Source organism: Oncorhynchus mykiss, chromosome 1 (assembly GCF_013265735.2).
Source record: "Oncorhynchus mykiss isolate Arlee chromosome 1, USDA_OmykA_1.1, whole genome shotgun sequence".
NCBI classification, from domain to species: domain Eukaryota; kingdom Metazoa; phylum Chordata; class Actinopteri; order Salmoniformes; family Salmonidae; genus Oncorhynchus; species Oncorhynchus mykiss.
The window spans coordinates 1,968,688-1,987,430 of record NC_048565.1 but is presented as its reverse complement, the minus strand read 5'-3'; the positions used below and the strand labels follow the sequence as shown (position 1 = coordinate 1,987,430).

General features: G+C 44.1%; 3 protein-coding genes across 12 annotated transcripts in view; 2 read left to right on the top strand and 1 right to left on the bottom strand.

Annotated features, from left to right (window-relative positions):
- Window positions 1-3,105, bottom strand: part of nme7 (NME/NM23 family member 7) — a 114,359-nt gene extending 111,254 nt beyond the window's left edge. For 2 of the 4 annotated variants that reach the window (XM_036940834.1, XM_036941823.1), the window contains exon 1: window positions 2,835-3,105. In XM_036940834.1, the coding sequence (XP_036796729.1) occupies window positions 2,835-2,837 (3 nt within the window). In that variant the 5' untranslated portion in view covers window positions 2,838-3,105. 4 annotated transcript variants of the gene reach the window in all.
- zgc:172121 (homocysteine S-methyltransferase) lies at window positions 3,096-9,828 on the top strand. Its single transcript, XM_021608797.2, has 8 exons — window positions 3,096-3,388; window positions 4,429-4,496; window positions 4,569-4,741; window positions 5,750-5,853; window positions 6,817-6,978; window positions 7,600-7,805; window positions 8,138-8,217; window positions 9,005-9,828. The coding sequence occupies exons 1-8, from the start codon at window positions 3,281-3,283 to the stop codon at window positions 9,109-9,111; spliced, it is 1,008 nt and encodes a 335-aa protein (XP_021464472.1). The 5' UTR covers window positions 3,096-3,280; the 3' UTR covers window positions 9,112-9,828.
- Window positions 9,829-14,068: 4,240 nt separating this feature from the next.
- On the top strand, window positions 14,069-17,912 carry si:ch211-201h21.5 (nuc_hydro_CeIAG domain-containing protein). 7 transcript variants are annotated; one of them, XM_036979508.1, is made up of 7 exons: window positions 14,069-14,474; window positions 14,710-14,745; window positions 15,331-15,537; window positions 15,688-15,870; window positions 16,077-16,188; window positions 16,375-16,511; window positions 16,869-17,912. In XM_036979508.1, exons 1-7 carry the CDS (start codon window positions 14,391-14,393, stop codon window positions 17,232-17,234), a joined length of 1,125 nt encoding a protein of 374 aa, XP_036835403.1. In that variant the 5' UTR covers window positions 14,069-14,390; the 3' UTR covers window positions 17,235-17,912. The 7 variants fall into 7 exon arrangements, with proteins under 7 accessions (XP_036835403.1, XP_036835476.1, XP_036835576.1 ...); XM_036979681.1 differs by lacking the exon at window positions 14,710-14,745 and adding an exon at window positions 15,106-15,187 and having other exon boundaries at window positions 14,072-14,246; XM_036979648.1 differs by lacking the exon at window positions 14,710-14,745 and adding an exon at window positions 15,106-15,187 and having other exon boundaries at window positions 14,072-14,474.
- The last annotated feature ends 831 nt before the right edge of the window (window positions 17,913-18,743 follow it).

The window sequence follows — 18,743 nt, the reverse complement described above, 5'->3', positions numbered from 1 at the left end:
AACACACTGCATCGCAGTGCTTGAGGCGTCGCTACAGACCCGGGTTTGATTTCAGGCTGTGTCACAGCCAGCTTTGACCGGGAGTCCCACAGAGTGGCGCAAAATTGGCCCAGTGTGGTCCGGGTTAGGGGAGGGTTTGGCCGGGGGGGGGGGGGAGCTTTACTTGGCTCATCAAGCTCTAGCGACTCCTTGTGGCGGACCGGGCGCCTGCAGGCTGACTTCGGTTGTCAGTTGAATGATGTTTCCCACAACACATTGGTGCAGCTGGCTCCCGGGTTAAGCAGCGCGGTTTGGCGGTTCGGCTGGCTTCCAGGTTTAGCCAGCAGGTGTTAAGAAGCGCGGTTTGGCGGGTCATGTTTCGGGGGACACGTATGACTCGACGTTCGCCTCTCCCGAGCCTGTTGGGGAATTGCAGCGATGAGACAAGATCGAAAAGATGTCACAAACCTGTCACACACTGACGGCCTATAGGTTCACACACTGACGGTCTATAGGTTCACACACTGAAGGTCTATAGGTTCACACACTGACGGTCTATAGGTTCACACACTGAAGGCCTATAGGTTCACACACTGAAGGCCTATAGGTTCACACACTGAAGGCCTATAGGTTCACACACTGAAGGCCTATAGGTTCATGAGATGTATATATCATCATCATCATCATGAGATGATGATGTTGTATCACATCACCCAGAATGTGAATACTCTCGAGCAGGAGCAATGACTTTAACCAAAGTGTCAAATCGTTATAACTCTGAAGTTCACAAGCAATGATATTCAATTCAAAATGTTGGCTAGATATTTCAACTCTATATGGCAAGTGTCAATGTCTGACTGAAAACATTTGAGGCTGCTTTTTATCACAGCTCGTTGTTGCTACGTTAACAATATAATCACATCATTGTTTTAGAGAGACAGCGTGGAGGCATGGAGAATCCTCACGAACCAAAGTGAAGAATCTTGTAGTGTGTGAGGGTTAGGAGGTGTCTGGTTGGTCAGGAGGGTTAGGAGGTGTCCGGATGGTCAGGAGGGTTAGGAGGTGTCTGGTTGGTCAGGAGGGTTAGGAGGTGTCCGGATGGTCAGGAGGGTTAAGGTTAACTTGGAGAATGGTGGCATGGAGAATCCTCCCGACCAAAGTGAAGAATCTTGTAGTGTGTGAGGGTTAGGAGGTGTCTGGTTGGTTAGGAGGTGTCTGGATGGTCAGGAGGGTTAAGGTTAACATGGAGAATCCTCCCGACCAAAGTGAAGAATCTTGTAGTGTGTGACCCTCAGTCTCTGCTACATCATGCAGTATACGCACCACTACGTTGGCAAGACAAAAAAAAACTACAGGAAAGTTTCATGTGAGAGGCTCAGCGATGTTAGTATTTTGAAAGTCGTGCAGTGTACACCCAGCCTAAACTAACATCTGTGCTAGCCAGGCCAAGTTGTGATAACTAGATCCATGTGGTCTCCAGCCACGCAGAGCAGGGCCTTCATTTCAGCCAGCTCTGGGAAGAGAAGGACCATTCTTTCTCAGACACCTGCTGTCCCACAGTGCTATCAATGGAAACATCTCCTGTTGTTACCTGCACTAAGGCAGATCAATATTCCCCACAAAATGAATCACGTACAGCGAGCGATAGACTAGGTAAGAGATTGTTATACAGTAATACAAAATGAATCACGTACAGCGAGCGATAGACTAGGTAAGAGATTGTTATACAGTAATACAAAATGCTTAGAAAATGGTACCGGTCCGTATTCACAAAGCTTCTCAGAGGGCCGCTCTAATTATCTAGTCCCACTGTCTTATGATCATTATGATCCAAAAGGCAAAACTGATCCTAGATAAGCACTAAGACGCTTTGTGAATACAGGCCTTGTGAGCATATTTATTATGCCGAATCTGCCAATGTACCTCTAAGCTAGTCTACAAAGCACATCACATTCATCCAGTCAGTGCATTATCACAGCAGTTGGTCAACTGATTGCTTGGCAGGTAAGCCAAATTCAGTCTACTTAACTGTCATACTTACTGTACTGGTCTCCTAGTTGGACATGTCATGGACAGATGAGACCAGCCATGGCCAATGATATGAAAGACAAAACAATATACATGTAAGTGTTGGAGAAAATTATGTCACTATCCTCTCCCCACAAACGCCTTCGTAGCAGCTATAAATTATGAATAACACTGTGGGACGTTAGAGATAGAGGCCAAACAGTAGAACAAACATGATTCTACTGACAGACTTTCTGTCGACAACACAACCTGCACAGCTCATTGTGCGGGAAATTGCGCCATCTGCCGGTAGATAATACGGTAACTAATTTACCACAATGACCTGGGGAGCCTAACGTTAGCAAGCAAAAATTGTATTATTTGCGTAAAGTATTTCAACTGACCAAGTAACATCGCTTGGTTGTATGATGTTAAAAGTACAAACATATCTTGTTTCTGCCTGCATTGGGGCGTTGGACCGGTAACTGAAAGGTTGCTGGATCAAATCCCTGACACGATACACATCTGTCTTTCTGCCCCTGAACAAGGCAGTTAACCCACTGCTCCTAGGCCGTCATTGTAAATAAGGTTTTTTCCTAACAGACTTGCCTAGTTAAATAAAGGTTACATTTTAAAAATTAGTCTAATGTTACTTTGTTTGGTTGGCTAGCTAACGTATTCATATACAGTCATTGCGCTAGCTATGCTAGCCAAAGTTCGCAAACGACGGTTAACTTCTACCTAAATCGTACAGCATTTCAAAACATGTATAGAGTATGTATTTTAATGCTTTGTTGGCATCTACATTTATGAAACCACGAAGGATAGCTAGCGATGCTTTATCTTACCATTATTTTAGCTAGAGATCCCCGATGACGACAGTTCGTGTGGCTATTGTAGCAGTTAGCTAGTTAGCTTCGTTGTACAACATATCACCATAGCAACATGCGCAGAAATGTTTAACACGGGTAAAACAATATTTTTATAACAACAAATAAATAACTTGGAGGCTTTTACATAAATATAGGACGCAAATTAGCACAGAATTAGCAACGAATGCAAAACAATAATAATAATAATGTTGTTTCCGGAAGTACAACTATGACCCCTTGCGACACGTGGGTTGACTTCTTCTGTTTTGCTTTTGTCATTGATGGGGGTAGTTAAATATGTTTAATAAATAACCAATCTTGCTTTTACCCGAATAGGACAAGGTGCAGCACCGGCTTAGTAACGTTACTTGAATTTAGTCAAAGATAAATGGCCGAGTGAGATAGACTACCAGTAAGTGACCATGGACAAAACGGATATTCTAACAACTTTAATGGATGTTGGTCGGGGTCCACTTATTGTAGATGGTGGACTAGCAACAGAGCTGGAATCAACAGGTTGTAAATTACAGGTGAAATACAACAAATTGCATTTTTATAAGTAATTCCAAAGAGAGCTGGGTTGTAATCATTACATTATTCCAAACAGCAACTTGGGGCGGCAGGGTAGCCTAGTGGTTAGAGTGTAGAGGCGGCAGGGTATCTAGTGGTTAGAGTGTAGAGGCGGCAGGGTAGCCTAGTGGTTAGAGTGTGGAGGCGGCAGGGTATCTAGTGGTTAGAGTGTAGAGGCGGCAGGGTAGCCTAGTGGTTAGAGTGTACAGGCGGCAGGGTATCTAGTGGTTAGAGTGTAGAGGCGGCAGGGTAGCCTAGTGGTTAGAGTGTGGAGGCGGCAGGGTAGCCTAGTGGTTAGAGTGTGGAGGCGGCAGGGTAGCCTAGTGGTTAGAGTGTAGAGGCGGCAGGGTAGCCTAGTGGTTAGAGTGTGGAGGCGGCAGGGTAGCCTAGTGGTTAGAGTGTGGAGGCGGCAGGGTAGCCTAGTGGTTAGAGTGTAGAGGCGGCAGGGTAGCCTAGTGGTTAGAGTGTGGAGGCGGCAGGGTAGCCTAGTGGTTAGAGTGTAGAGGCGGCAGGGTATCTAGTGGTTAGAGTGTAGAGGCGGCAGGGTAGCCTAGTGGTTAGAGTGTAGAGGCGGCAGGGTAGCCTAGTGGTTAGAGTGTAGAGGCGGCAGGGTAGCCTAGTGGTTAGAGTGTGGAGGCGGCAGGGTAGCCTAGTGGTTAGAGTGTGGAGGCGGCAGGGTAGCCTAGTGGTTAGAGCGTTGGACTAGTAACCGGAAGGTTGCAAGTTCAAACCCCCGAGCTGACAAGGTACAAATCTGTCGTTTTGCCCCTGAACAGGCAGTTAACCCACCCACCAGTTAACCCACTAGGCCGTCATTGAAAATAAGAATGTGTTCTTAACTGACTTGCCTAGTTAAATAATAGTTAAATAAAGGTAAAATTAAAAATATATATATATATTGTGTTGGACAAATGCAGGTTTGCAACATAATCCGCGTAATGAATATTCTCCTATACTTCACATCCTGTATATTTGACTAGAATGTTTTGCGTGGATACAGGGAGATCCTTTGTGGAGTGCAAGGCTGCTACATACTAACCCACAGGCTATTAAAGATGCTCATTACAGGTGAGTTGTTTAACATAGACTATTGTTGTAGTTCTGCCGTTGCAAAGCATTACAGATGTTGTCTCTCCCTAGGTTTCTGTGTGCTGGTGCTGATGTGATAACCACAGCCACGTACCAGGCTAGTGTTGAGGGCTTCATCAGGCACCTGGACGTCACCCCTGAACAGGCCAACCAACTCATCATGTCAGGAGTGACTCTGGCCAGAGAGACTGTCAAACACTTTATGGCTGACCAGCCTCCATCAGGTGAGCAGGCACTGTAAGTTACAGGTGGAGTTCCTGACAACATACCAGGCCAGGGATGGGAAACTTTGATGGGTGGGGGGGGCAACAAAACATCTGAACTCATCATGGGGGGGGGGGGGGCAGTGGCTCATGTTGTTGCCCCCCACACACACATTTTAGCGCCCCCCCCTGACAGAAGAGTTTTTTTTATTTTTTTATAACCATTTGAGTTCATTTCCTGCAATTCTACACATTGTCTGGTCACTGCCTACAAACTTAAATGTTGTACAAAACTGTTCTAACTATTGCATTCCATGCCTCATTAAGCTCAAATTCATGTTATTTTTTTCAGGAGAGGGAGTAAGCTTCATTCAGCTAAATTTAAATGTTTTTACACAAAATACATTATCGAAATGTTCGTACAAACTTTGTAAGTATTGCAAACATAAGCATGATACAAACAGGCAGTCTAGCGATTTCATGTTTTTCTTAGCTGCTGAGTTACATGCAGCCATTTACTTTCGCCACAATATCAGCATATATGGCATAACTATGGCATCAGGTGACGCAAAACAAACTCGCCCACCGGCAGACTCGTTTCACCGGTCCGAATGCATGCTTGGCTTCCTAAAAACATTTGGCTGCCCAGAGGTGGAACGCAAGCAAGACACAGACACTCAGTCGAATTACAAACTTCATGTTGTACACAAAACTATTGCATTCCAGGCCTCCGTAAACATTGAAGGTGGATGAGGTACGTTTTCTCCTACTATGAAAAGCGCTTTGAGGAACCTCAGTTAGTAGGAAAGCGCTATATAAATCCAAACAATTATTATTATTATTAATTAGCGATTGGATGTTATTTTTTCATCATCATTGCAAACATTGGCGAAGCTGCTCAGGACCTACCAGCTCAGCCAGGCACTCAGAGATCCTGTAATTTGGACATGATCCCGATGTCTCTGAAGCTCTTATTTCTACGATCAGAGTTGTTAATGTACATTACATGGTATCTTTCTATTTTCTCAGATCGCAGGGTGCCTCTGGTGGCAGGCTCTGTTGGACCTTACGGGGCCTTTTTGCACAACGGCTCGGAGTACACTGGCGCTTACGCTGCGGAGATGAGTGTTGAGGTAAGGCATGCAATGCCAAGAAAGAACTCACATTGGGGTTGACCTATCATTATCTATACTGAACTAAAATATAAAACACAACATGTAAAGTGTTGGTTTCATGAGCTCAAATAAAAAGATCCCAGAAATGTTCCATACGCACAAAATTCTTATTTCTCAAAAATGTTGTGAAAAAATGTGTTTACATCCCAGTTAGTGAGCATTTCTCCTTTGATAATCCATCCACCTGACAGGTGTGGAATATCAAGAAGCTGATCAAACAGCATGATCATTACACAGGTGCACCTTGTGCTGGGTACAATAAAAGGCCACTCTTAAATGTGCAGTTTTGTCACACAACACAGTGCCACAGATGCCTCGATTTTGACAGAGCCTGCAATTGGCATGCTGAATGCAGGAATGTCCACCAGAGCTGTTGCCAGATAATTGAATGTTAATTTCTCTACCATAAGCCGCCTCCAACGTCATTTTAGAGAATTCGGCAGTACATCCAACCGGCCTCACAACTGCAGACCACGTGTAACCACGCCAGCCCAGGACCTCCACAACCGGGTTCTTCCCCTGTGGCATCATCTAAGACCAGCCACCTGGACAGCTGATGAAATTGACGAGTATTTATGTCTGTGATAAAGCCCTTTTGTGGCGAAAGACAAATTCTAATTGGCTGGGCCTGGCTCCCCACCCATGGCTGCGCCCCAGTCATGTGAAATCCATAGATTAGGGCTCAATTAATGCATTTCAATTGACTGATTTCATTATATGAACTGTAACTCAGTGAAATTGTTCCATGTTGCGTTTATATTTTTGATCAGTATAATAGACTAGTGTTCCTATGGTCTGTCTGCACTCAGTCTCTAGCCTCGTTTATACCTACTGCTAACATGCGTCCTTTGTCCTGATGTTGTCCACATTCTGATTGTGCCCATATGTTTTTTAAATGTCTCTCTCTCTCTGTGTCTCCAGGAACTGAAAGCCTGGCACCGCCCCCAGGTCCACTGTCTAGTTACAGCAGGGGCCGATCTCATTGCCATGGAAACCATCCCAAGCATGAAGGAGGCAGAAGCTCTGGTGGAGCTGCTCAGAGAGTTTCCAGATTCTAAAGCATGGTTGGCCTTCTCCTGTAAGGTAATTCTCGCTATGTAATTAAGACTCTTTCTCAATTTGTCTTTCCTTGATTCCTCGCCGTCCTCTCTCCTCGTCTCCTAAAAGTTCCTACCCTTAAACATTCTTTATCAAAGCATTCTGAGAAATAGGCAAGGAGGACGCAAGGGATCTAGGAAAGACACATCGATTCTCGTTAGTTAGTTAACCTTTATTTAACTAGGCAAGTCAGTTAAGAACAAATGCTCATTTATAATGATAGCCTACCAAGAGGCCTTGTGGGGACGGGGGCTGGGATTTAAATAATACAATATAAATATAGGACAAAACACACATCACGACAAGACAGACAACACTACATAAAGAGAGACCTAAGATGACAACATAGCAAGTCGACAACACAGCATGGTAGCAACACATGGTAGCAACACAACATGGTACAAACATTATTGGGCACAGGCAACAACACAAAGGTCAAGAAGGTAGAGACAACAACACATCACACAAATCAGCCACAACTGTCAATAAGAGTGTCCGTGATTGAGTCTTTGAATGAAGAGATGGAGATAAAACTGTCCAGTTTGAGTGTTTTGTTGCTGTAAATATGGGATGTAAGAATACAGTGATATCTTCTATTCTCCTCAGGATGGCCAGTGTATATCTGACAGCAGTCGTTTCTCTGAGGCGGTCCAGCTGGCCAGTAGGTCTAGTCAGCTGGTGGCTGTAGGGGTGAATTGCTGTCCTCCAGCCCTGGTCAAGCCCCTCCTAGACTCAGCCAGGACACAGAGGAGACCAGGCCTCGGCTGGGTGGTTTACCCCAACAGTGGAGAGGAGTGGGATACACACACTGGGTGAGTGAAACTAAATTCACCTTGACTGTAATCCCAAAATGGAACCCTATTCCATAGGTCTCTGGTCCAAAAGTAGTGCACTAAATAGGGATTAGGGTGCCGTTTGGGACGAAGACCTTGGCTTTACACAGGTCTGTGACCTGACACATCCAGGTAGGAGTACTAAACACACCGTATCATTTGGCTACACACTGCTGTAGTATAAGAAATCTAGACTATATTAACTTTTCACTTCAGTCTACAGTTCCATGATGATTCCTCGATTGTTTCAAGGGAATATTGAGTGAATCTCTTGTGTTGATTTTGAACCTTTTTTTTGTATCATTTAAAAGGTGGAGAAAACCAGAGAACAGAATATCTTCAATAGCTGAATTGAGTCTGGAGTGGATGAAACAAGGGTGTGCACTTATAGGTAAGACAACGGCTGAACTAATGTTGTCTTTGTATTAGTACAGGGATGGAAAAACCCCTTTTTGTAGGCCCACGAATCAATTTACAGATCAATGTTTTTTAGGAACTCTTGGGGATTCAATTTACTGTTGCTAGGTAGAATAGTAGAATACACAAGATGCAATTTCAAAATGTTGTTGTGCATCAACAGTGTTTCTGTTATGTCAGTCACTGACAGGTACTCAATTAGCCCATGGCAACATCATTTCACTTAGGGCCCGCAAAAGGCTAGGGCCGGATCTGCCTGCATATGTGTGGGTATAGATAGGGCCCCCAAAAGGCTAGGGCCGGCTCTGACTGCTTAGGGCCCCCAAAAGGCTAGGGCCGGCTCTGACTGCTTAGGGCCCCCAAAAGGCTAGGGCCGGCTCTGACTGCATATGTGTGGGTATAGAGAGGGCCCCCAAAAGGCTAGGGTCGGCTCTGCCTGCTTAGGGCCCCCAAAAGGCTAGGGCCGGCTCTGACTGCTTAGGGCCCCCAAAAGGCTAGGGCCGGCTCTGACTGCTTAGGGCCCCCAAAAGGCTAGGGCCGAATCTGACTGCATGTGTGGGTATGGATAGGGACCCCAAAAGGCTAGGGCCGGCTCTGACTGCTTAGGGCCCCCAAAAGGCTAGGGCCGGCTCTGACTGCATGTGTGGATATGGATGTGGGTACACAGACCCGCGAGCCACTGATGAGTTCAGATATTTTGTGAACCCCGACCCCAATCAAAGTAGCCCATCCCTGAACTAGGATGTCGTGTCTTCCAACAGGAGGGTGCTGCCGCATCAGTCCTGCTCACATAGCGGAGCTACGAAGACAGATACATGGAGACATGTCTGGGTCTGATGCTTCACAGCGGGGACAGGGACGACCTTAAGACAGATACATGGAGACATGTCAGGGTCTGATGCTTCACAGCGGGGACAGGGGATGAGCTCTTATTACTGCTACACTATGTGATCCCACAGTCAGATTATGCAATTAATAACTATTTTAAAATGATACTTTTGATATGAGTTTATATAAATGATGTATTAACCCTCATACTACCAACATATGTTATATAAAGAGCATTTGGATAGTATTTACATCCCTCAACGGTTTGTTAGCATTACAGCTTTATTCTAAAATTGATTTTTTTTTAAATAATAATAGTTTGACTTTTTCCACATTTTGTTGTGTTACCACCTGAATTTAAAATAAGATGGTATTGTCATTCTTTGTTACTGTCTTACACATAATATCAAAGTGGAATTGTGTATTTTCACATGTTTAAAAACGTTTAATTTTTTATAACCTGAAATGTCTTGAGTCAATAAGTATTCAACCCCTTTTGTTATGTCAAGCCTAAGTCTGTTGAGTAGTAACAATGTGCTTAACGAGTAGCATAATAAGTTGCATGGACTCACTTTGTGTTCAATAATGGTGTTTATCATGATTTTGATTAACTACCTCCTCTCTACCGCACACATACAATTATCTGTAAGGTCCCTGAGTCGAGCAGTGATTCAGCCATAAAGACCAATGAGGTTTTCCAATGCCTCACAAAGAAGGGCACCTATTGGTAGATGGGTAAAAAAAAGACACAGACATTGAATATCTCTTTTAGAATTATTAATTACACTTTGGAAGGTGTATCAATACACGCAGTCACTACAAAGATACAGGTGTCCTTCCTAACTCAGTTGCTGGAGAAGAAGGAAACCGCTTAGGGATTTCACCTTGAGGCCAATTGTGACTTTAAAACAGTTAGAGTTGAATGGCTGTGATAGGAGAAAACTGAGGATGGATCAACAACATTGTAGTTACTCCACAATACTAACCTAAATGACAGAGTGAAAAGAAGGAAGCCTAAACAGAATACAAATATTCCAAAACATGCATCCTGTTTGTAACAAGGCACGTAAGTAATACTGCAAAGATTGTTGCAAAGCAATTAACTTTTTGTCTTGAGTACAACACATTACTGAGTACCACTCTCCATATTTTCAAGCATAGCGGTGGTTGCATCATGTTATGGGTATGCTTGTAGTTGTTAAGGCCTCAGGAGTTTTTCAGGATAAAAATAAACAGAATGGTGCTAAGCTCAGGCAAAATCCTAGAGGAAAACCTTGTTCAGTCTGCTTTCCACCAGACACTAGGAGATTAATTCACCTTTCAGCAGGACGATAACCTAAAACACAAGGTCAAACCTACACTGGAGTTGCTTACCAACAAGACAGTGAATGTTCCTGAGTGGCCGAGATACAGTTTTGACTTAAATCTACTTGAAGATCTAAGGCAACACCTCAAAATGGTTGTCGAGCAATGATCAACAACCAATTTGACAGAGCTTGAAGAATTTTTTAAAAGAATAATGGGCAAAGGTTGCACAATCCAGGTGTGGAAAGATCTTAGAGATTTACCCAGAAAGACTCACAGCTGTAATCGCTGCCGAAGGTGCTTCTACAAAGTAATGACTTAGGGGTGTGAATACTTATGTAATGGAAGACCCCCATGAAATGGGCAAAAATGAATGGCAACTTATTGGCATTGGGCGAACCATGTACACAATCACAAATACCACTCAAATGGATGGCAGTTCATCAAAACCATATTGCAACCGGAACATTACAAATGCCAAGTGTAAGAAACCGGAAATCCCATAGGGGGGCGAGAGGCAACTGTCGATTTTCATATGGGAAATGGTCTCAGTCAGGTCCCAAGGGTGAGATTTGGAAAATCTGACATTTTGTTAATTTTAAAACCTCATAAAAAGTGCTTTTTGGACCGTTCATAAATAATAATAAAAAAATTGGTCAATTATACATATGTAGTATTATTTGTATGGCATGTTCAATGGAAACAAAGTTTACAACCTCTGATGCGTTTTGGCTGCATGGCCTTTATCAGGGAGTACAAAGATTTGATAATACAATGTCCTCTTTTGAACAGCTTTTTCCAATCAGCCCTAATTAGAAGTGGCAGTGGTTACAAAATTGATTGGACACACCTAGTAAGCAATACGATACACATTAAAGTGAAATACTGTAGATATGTTATCGAAAAAAAACATCAAGGCTAGAAGCATCAGAATGCCTAGAAAGGTAGTTCTAACCTTGAATATGACTGGGCAAAGTGCTAAGACTAGGAGAGACATCTATTCCATAGTACACTAGAACACAGCAAACAAGGACAGCAGTCTAAACTTAGCTGAGGGCAAGTATCCACTAGAACACAGCAAACAAGGACAACAGTCTAAACTTAGCTGAGGGCAAATATCCACAATATCCACTAGAACACAGCAAACAAGGACAACAGTCTAAACTTAGCTGAGGGCAAATATCCACTAGAACACAGCAAACAAGGACAGCAGTCTAAACTTAGCTGAGGGCAAATATCCACTAGAACACAGCAAACAAGGACAACAGTCTAAACTTAGCTGAGGGCAAATATCCACTAGAACACAGCAAACAAGGACAGCAGTCTAAACTTAGCTGAGGGCAAATATCCACTAGAACACAGCAAACAAGGACAACAGTCTAAACTTAGCTGAGGGCAAATATCCACTAGAACACAGCAAACAAGGACAGCAGTCTAAACTTAGCTGAGGGCAAATATCCACTAGAACACAGCAAACAAGGACAACAGTCTAAACTTAGCTGAGCGCAAATATCCGCGCAAATATCCACTAGAATATCCACTAGATGACAGCAAAGGGACCTCTCACAACCCTACAGGAAAGGAGAGAAATTAAAATCTTGATTTATTTGATTTAACCAGGCAAACCAGTTAAGAACAAATTCTTATTTACAATGACGGCCTAGGAACAGTGGGTTAACTGCCTTGTTCAGGGGCAGAACGGCAGATTTGTACCATGTCAGCTCGGGGATTCGATCTTAGCAACCTTTCGGTTACTGGCCTAACGCTCTAACCACCAGGCTACCTGCCGCCCCAATTATTAGTGGCCTGGTTTGACTGTTAAAGACGGTCCTCTTTTCTAATAGAAGCCGGAATATGATCAATACCCGTAACTTGTAGGGAGGCAGGGTTGCCATGAGGTAAGGACTTAGTAGTGCCTTGCCATGGTGTAAGGACTTGTAGTGCCTTGCCATGGGGTAAGGACTTGTAGTGCCTTGCCATGGGGTAAGGACTTGTAGTGCCTTGCCATGAGGTAAGGACTTGTAGTGCCTTGCCATGGGGTAAGGACTTGTAGTGCCTTGCCATGGGGTAAGGACTTGTAGTGCCTTGCCATGGGGTAAGGACTTGTAGTGCCTTGCCATGGGGTAAGGACTTGTAGTGCCTTGCCATGGGCTAAGGACTTGTAGTGCCTTGCCATGGGGTAAGGACTTGTAGTGCCTTGCCATGGGGTAAGGACTTGTAGTGCCTTGCCATGGGGTAAGGACTTGTAGTGCCTTGCCATGGGGTAAGGACTTGTAGTGCCTTGCCATGGGGTAAGGACGTGTAGTGCCTTGCCATGGGGTAAGGACGTGTAGTGCCTTGCCATGGGGTAAGGACGTGTAGTGCCTTGCCATGGGGTAAGGACGTGTAGTGCCTTGCCATGGGGTAAGGACGTGTAGTGCCTTGCCATGAGGTAAGGACTTGTAGTGCCTTGCCATGGGGTAAGGACTTGTAGTGCCTTGCCATGGGGTAAGGACGTGTAGTGCCTTGCCGTGGGGTAAGGACTTGTAGTGCCTTGCCGTGGGGTAAGGACTTGTAGTGCCTTGCCGTGGGGTAAGGACTTGTAGTGCCTTGCCGTGGGGTAAGGACTTGTAGTGCCTTGCCATGGGGTAAGGACTTGTAGTGCCTTACCCTTGGGGTAAGGACTTGTAGTGCCTTGCCATGGGGTAAGGACTTGTAGTGCCTTGCCATGGGGTAAGGACTTGTAGTGCCTTGCCATGGGGTAAGGACTTGTAGTGCCTTGCCATGGGGTAAGGACTTGTAGTGCCTTGCCATGGGGTAAGGACTTGTAGTGCCTTGCCATGGGGTAAGGACTTGTAGTGCCTTGCCATAGGGTAAGGACTTGTAGTGCCTTGCCATGGGGTAAGGACTTGTAGTGCCTTGCCATGGTGTTAGGACTTGTAGTGCCTTGCCATGGTGTAGTCTTCATTACCTACCCGTATGGCGTACTTGTGTTCCACTAAGCGGTCTTGAAGGCGTCTCTTTGTCCGTCCAATGTAGAACACCTTGCACTGTGAACATTCCAATCTGTAGATGACATGAGTGGTTTTGCAGTTAATGAAATGCTTGACTTGATACTCCAATACTTTACCTGTGCAATATTTCTGCGATGGTTTGTTCCAGCAGGTCTGAGACAGGTAGCACGTCCAGTGAACAGGTCAGCACCTCAGGAGTAAATGTCAGTTGGCTTTTCATCGCCGATCATTAAGAGTTGCCAACACCTGTCTTGTTTCAGATCGATCATTAAGAGTTGCCAACACCTGTCTTGTTTCAGATATGATTCTGTTTTGATGTCCTGTGCATCTATCGCTACTTTAGACTTGCTTTCAATGAGAATGACAGATCTACTCTTTAACTCACATTTCGTTGATTTGGTCGGGTCACTCAAAAAGTAACATATTGCAGCTTCAAGACGAAAAGCATATTTCTGTTTCAATAACTTTGTACAATTACAGCCATTCGCATACGTCGATTGCGTCGCATACGTGATTAGCCATTCGCATACGTCGATTACGTCGCATACGTGATTAGCCATTCGCATACGTCGATTACGTCGCATACGTGATTAGCCATTCGCATACGTCGATTACGTCGCATACGTGATTAGCCATTCGCATACGTCGATTACGTCGCATACGTGATTAGCCATTCGCATACATCGATTACGTCGCATACGTGATTAGCCATTCGCATACGTCGATTAACGGACAGTCTATATCCGGGTTGCGTCCTAGGTTAACGATACATAAATTGGAGATTTCCGAATTCCCTGTTGTTTTGAACGCGTAACTTTACTCAACATAAAGGCATTGCTTCTTGACTTCTACATGTATTTTGCTTTTTTTCTTCTAGGTAAATTGTCGCACGTATTAATAAAAAACACTCACATGCAGGACGTCGTATGTTTTCTACTGCCGCGTTCAGGTGCTAGTCTGAATTAAGAAACGTAGTCATTTTCTGACTTGCTACCTGGTTGTAAATCAGAAAAGGCGGCACATGTGTACATACAAACAGTTAGCAGTTGTTATTCCACTAAAGTCTGATCTGCACAACACGAAGCAGTGGTCGTTTAAAATATTGGTAAGTCTTGGTATTTGAATGACAGTAATTCTAATTAAGTTTCTTTAGTCGTATTTATGGGATATACTGCACAGTATCTGTGCGTTGAAGATGTCAACGATGAATATGACTGGTCTTCTTTCTAATGGTGCTCTAGACAAACACCCGAGTTGGATGCCCGTTCAAAACGATTTTCCAAGTCCGCGGAGCCCGATTGTTATGATGGTTTTTCATTATGCTTTTTTTTTTTTTACAGTTTCCAGTTGTCTTGAAGTACTCAAGTGGTTTCAGAGTTCAGTTATTTTGAACACGGCATAATGCCCAAGAAGCTCCGATTAGACCGCGCTGCACGCATTATAGTGTCAAAATACTTTACTTATTCACCAAATATGGAGTTTCGCCGAACAACTGTCTTAATTTACTCTCGTTATGTACTTCCAAAAACATTTACAAGCCTTTTTTTGCACTTCCAATGTATTGAGCTCTTATAGACCTCCGACCTGTGCGTGTCAGTAATCAGTGGTAAATTAGAGGTGACGAATAGGCGTTTTTTATGGAAGTAACGGGAGTAAATGAAGATAGTAGTTCAGCGAAACTCCAGATTTTTGTGTTTGTGAATAACAAATGCATTTTTACATTATAACGCTTGCAGAGCTATCGAACGGAGTCCGAGCTTCCTTGGCGTTACAGGGATACACATGGTGTAATGGTTCACACGTCCAGGGAAACACATGGTGTGGTATATTTATGTTCTATATGTGACATTGATAACTTGATAATACATCTACAATACTCTTCCTGTTCTCCCTAAATATAATTTAAACTCCAAAGACGAGGCTTTTTAATTGTATTTTAAACAAATGTTCCCCCTGCGCAGCTGATCTGCTTTTCCACTGCCACCATGGCCCAAAAGCTGGTAATAATCGACACAGATGCAGGTATAGATGACGCCCAGGCGATAATGATGGCCGCGGCCGCTCCAAGCCTGCAGATCCTGGGGATAACATGCTGCTTCGGAAATACTGATGTGGACAACGTCTGTCAGAATGTGCTGCTGGTGCTGTCTGTCTGTGAACGCACACAGGTAGGAACCCAGCTCAGAGAGGCTTCCCCCCCCTGCCCCCGTCTGTATTTTCTTGAGGAGGATACAACGTCACACGTGTCGCATTCGTTCATACCACACCTGGTTATCTGGGAAGCTCATAACACATGGCTGGCTGTATGTTTCTCATAGATTCCAGTGTTCCAGGGTGCTGCTGGTCCCCTGGTGGGGGCCACCAAGGCTTTCAGCGACCACTTTGGGACTGACGGGCTGGGAGATGTGCTGGAGGACAGAGACCCACAGTGGAAGGAGAAGCTCCAGAGAGAGCATGCTGTTAATGCCATGATCAGACTGGTAGCTGCCAACCCTAAACAGGTACTGTAGGCTCCCCATCTGACAACCCCCTAAACAGGTACTGTAGGCTCCCCATCTGACAACCCCCTAAACAGGAACTGTAGGCTCCCCATCTTCAGTCCGTTGGGAGACAGTGGATGAATAATGATAGTTTGTCACTAAGTGATAATAATACGTGGAATGTGACCATTGCACGCCGCCAAGTCTTGTTCCTCGTCCCTTGACAGGTGTCCTTGGTGGCTCTTGGGCCGCTCACCAACCTGGCTCTAGCCATCAGACTGGACCCTTCTTTCCAACAGAACCTGAAGGAGCTCGTCATTATGGGAGGCAACATGGAGGGTAACGTTACAATCAATCATAGACAATAAGGTTGTTTCCAACTGCATCCAAATGACACCTTATTCTCTACGTAATGCACTCCTTTCGAACAGGGCCCAAAGGCACTGGTCTAAAGTAGTGCACTCTGTAGGGGAATCCAGTGCCATTTGGGACTCCACCTATTTTGACCAGTATTTCTCCTTCCAGGTAAAGGGAATGTATCTTTATGTGGAGAGTTTAACTTTGTGATGGATCCTGAATCTGCCTTCATTGTCCTGGAGGAGTACCTCTGTCCTACACGCATAGCATCATGGGAGTATTGCTGTAGGAATAAACTGGAATGGGTAAGGAGTTAGGGTCAACCTTCAGGTGGCTCTTATTACTTTATCTATATAGGACACGAAATTATTACTAATAACCGTTCAGAATAGCATTTACTTGACTTCAACAGTTCTCTGTACACTCATAACCCCACCTAATGTACGATTTACATTACGGGAACACAATCAATATTAATAAAATAGTTTTGTATTTCATTGATTACTCACAGCTTGCACTTCCTAGTTGCTAAGGAATGCTCCCTTTCCATGTACACTACTTAACTAAAGTCTGCCGACCTCAACAGGACTTAAATAAATACTCAAATGAACCCCTTTTTAAGTTTGATTTGTCTTGTGTTTAACTGTGTTTTCATTGACCAGGAATTCTTTGAAAAACTGATTAATGAGGACACGCCTGCTGGTCGCTTCATGAAGATGATCACGTCCAAGTGTTGGGGTTATTCCAAGGAGGCCATGCTGAGTAAGAGGGATGTGTACTTCGGGCCTGGCTTTGTCTCCTACGATGCTTATGCAGTGGCAGCGTGTATAGACAGCTCTGTGGTGACGGAGAGTATAGAGTGTGCCGTCAGGGTGGAACTACAGGGGGAGCTATGCAGAGGGATGATGGTTCTGGATCAGAGGAACAAACTGAACAAAAGCCACCGTGTTTCTGTCATGAAGACCTGTGATCTGACCAAGTTCAGGCAGTTACTCATGGCTTCCCTTAAACAACCCTGTAGGAAGTAGGCTACGAGACGGACCAACCTGATGTCGGCCATGCGTTTGTAGATCACCTGCTGGGTGATGACAAAAGGTGGAGATATAGCTGCAAGCAGCAATGAACGGGGTTCACAGGATGACAGAAAGGAGACTAGATCAGTTAGTGCTTGCTTTTTTTATCTATCTGCCAAAAGTAATGGAAGCATGAATGAGGGATACAAAGTATATTGAAAGCAGGTGCGGTTCCTGAGTTAATTATTGTCCCATTCTTCAATGGGTTTTGAGAAGGAGAGGATGCAATTGAGATTCTCTAGGTCAAATGGGATGGCGGATATGAGGGTTTAAGTGAGACTGCGCATAACAGCGCCACCCACCGGCCAATCCGTGCCACTTTTTTTGTACCAATCTATGCAGGAGTTGTTTGACAGTGTGAAGAAAACATTTTAATCAGATAACATGTTTCACAGCTTATGTTGTGGGGTCACAGACGATAAGACGGCAATCCCACAGCCAAAGTTTGTGTTGGTCCATCTTGTCTGTAAGTATCTTCTCACAGCCTCTAGGGTGGACTGGCCCAGAGTCTGAGAGAGACTTACACATACAGGTATAAGACATTAACTAACCCAGACAACACATCAAACACTCAGGGCCTTATTTTCACATCTGATTTGTACCGTTTAATCAAATAAAATGCATTTTAATGAGTTCAGTCTGCCTTTTATTTCAATTTGGTGACAGTATTAACCCTTAAAGGGACACTTCAGGCCCCGACTTCCAGATGAACTCATGGATATAGTTTTTACGTCTCTTTATGAAGGATGTTACAGGAAGTTTCGTGAGCCAATGAGAACTAGCGTTAGCGCAACGACTGGAAGCCTGACATCTGTTAGCAGGAAACTTCCTTCAAACTGCATGCAGACAAATGGCATCCACAAATTCATCTGACTCTGGGGAAATAGATAAAGGGCCTCAGTGAAAATACAGAAGTATTCCTTTAACCAAATTTTAAATCAATTCCAACAAGCTATTTTATTTTTTAAAGACAATATTCATGATGTTTCCATGAGTGGACTGTAAACAAAGCAGATCCTAACTGTTCAATAGGACGGCATTCAAAGGGTGTCCTCTGTCCTGAATGAAACCACATTTAAAATCAGCAAAGAAAATAATGAAGGACACTAGTCTGGTCCCAGACGTGTTCTAGTCCAACGAAGAGCAGCATGATTGCACAAACACACTGGCATCCGGGCTAGAAAACAACCCTTAAAACAGAGGACAGTGCATTGTGAAAGTATTCAGACCCCTTCACTTGTTCCACATTGTTACGTTAGTCTTATTTCAAAAAGGGATTTAAATGTTTTCCACCTCAATCTGCACACAATACCCCATAATGACAAAAGTTTAGACATTTTTGTAAATGTATAAAAACAGAAATACCTTAATTACATAAATATTCAGACCCTTTTGCTATTAGACTTGAAATTGAGCTCAGGTGCATCATGTTTCCATTGCTCATCCTTGAGATGTTTCTACAAC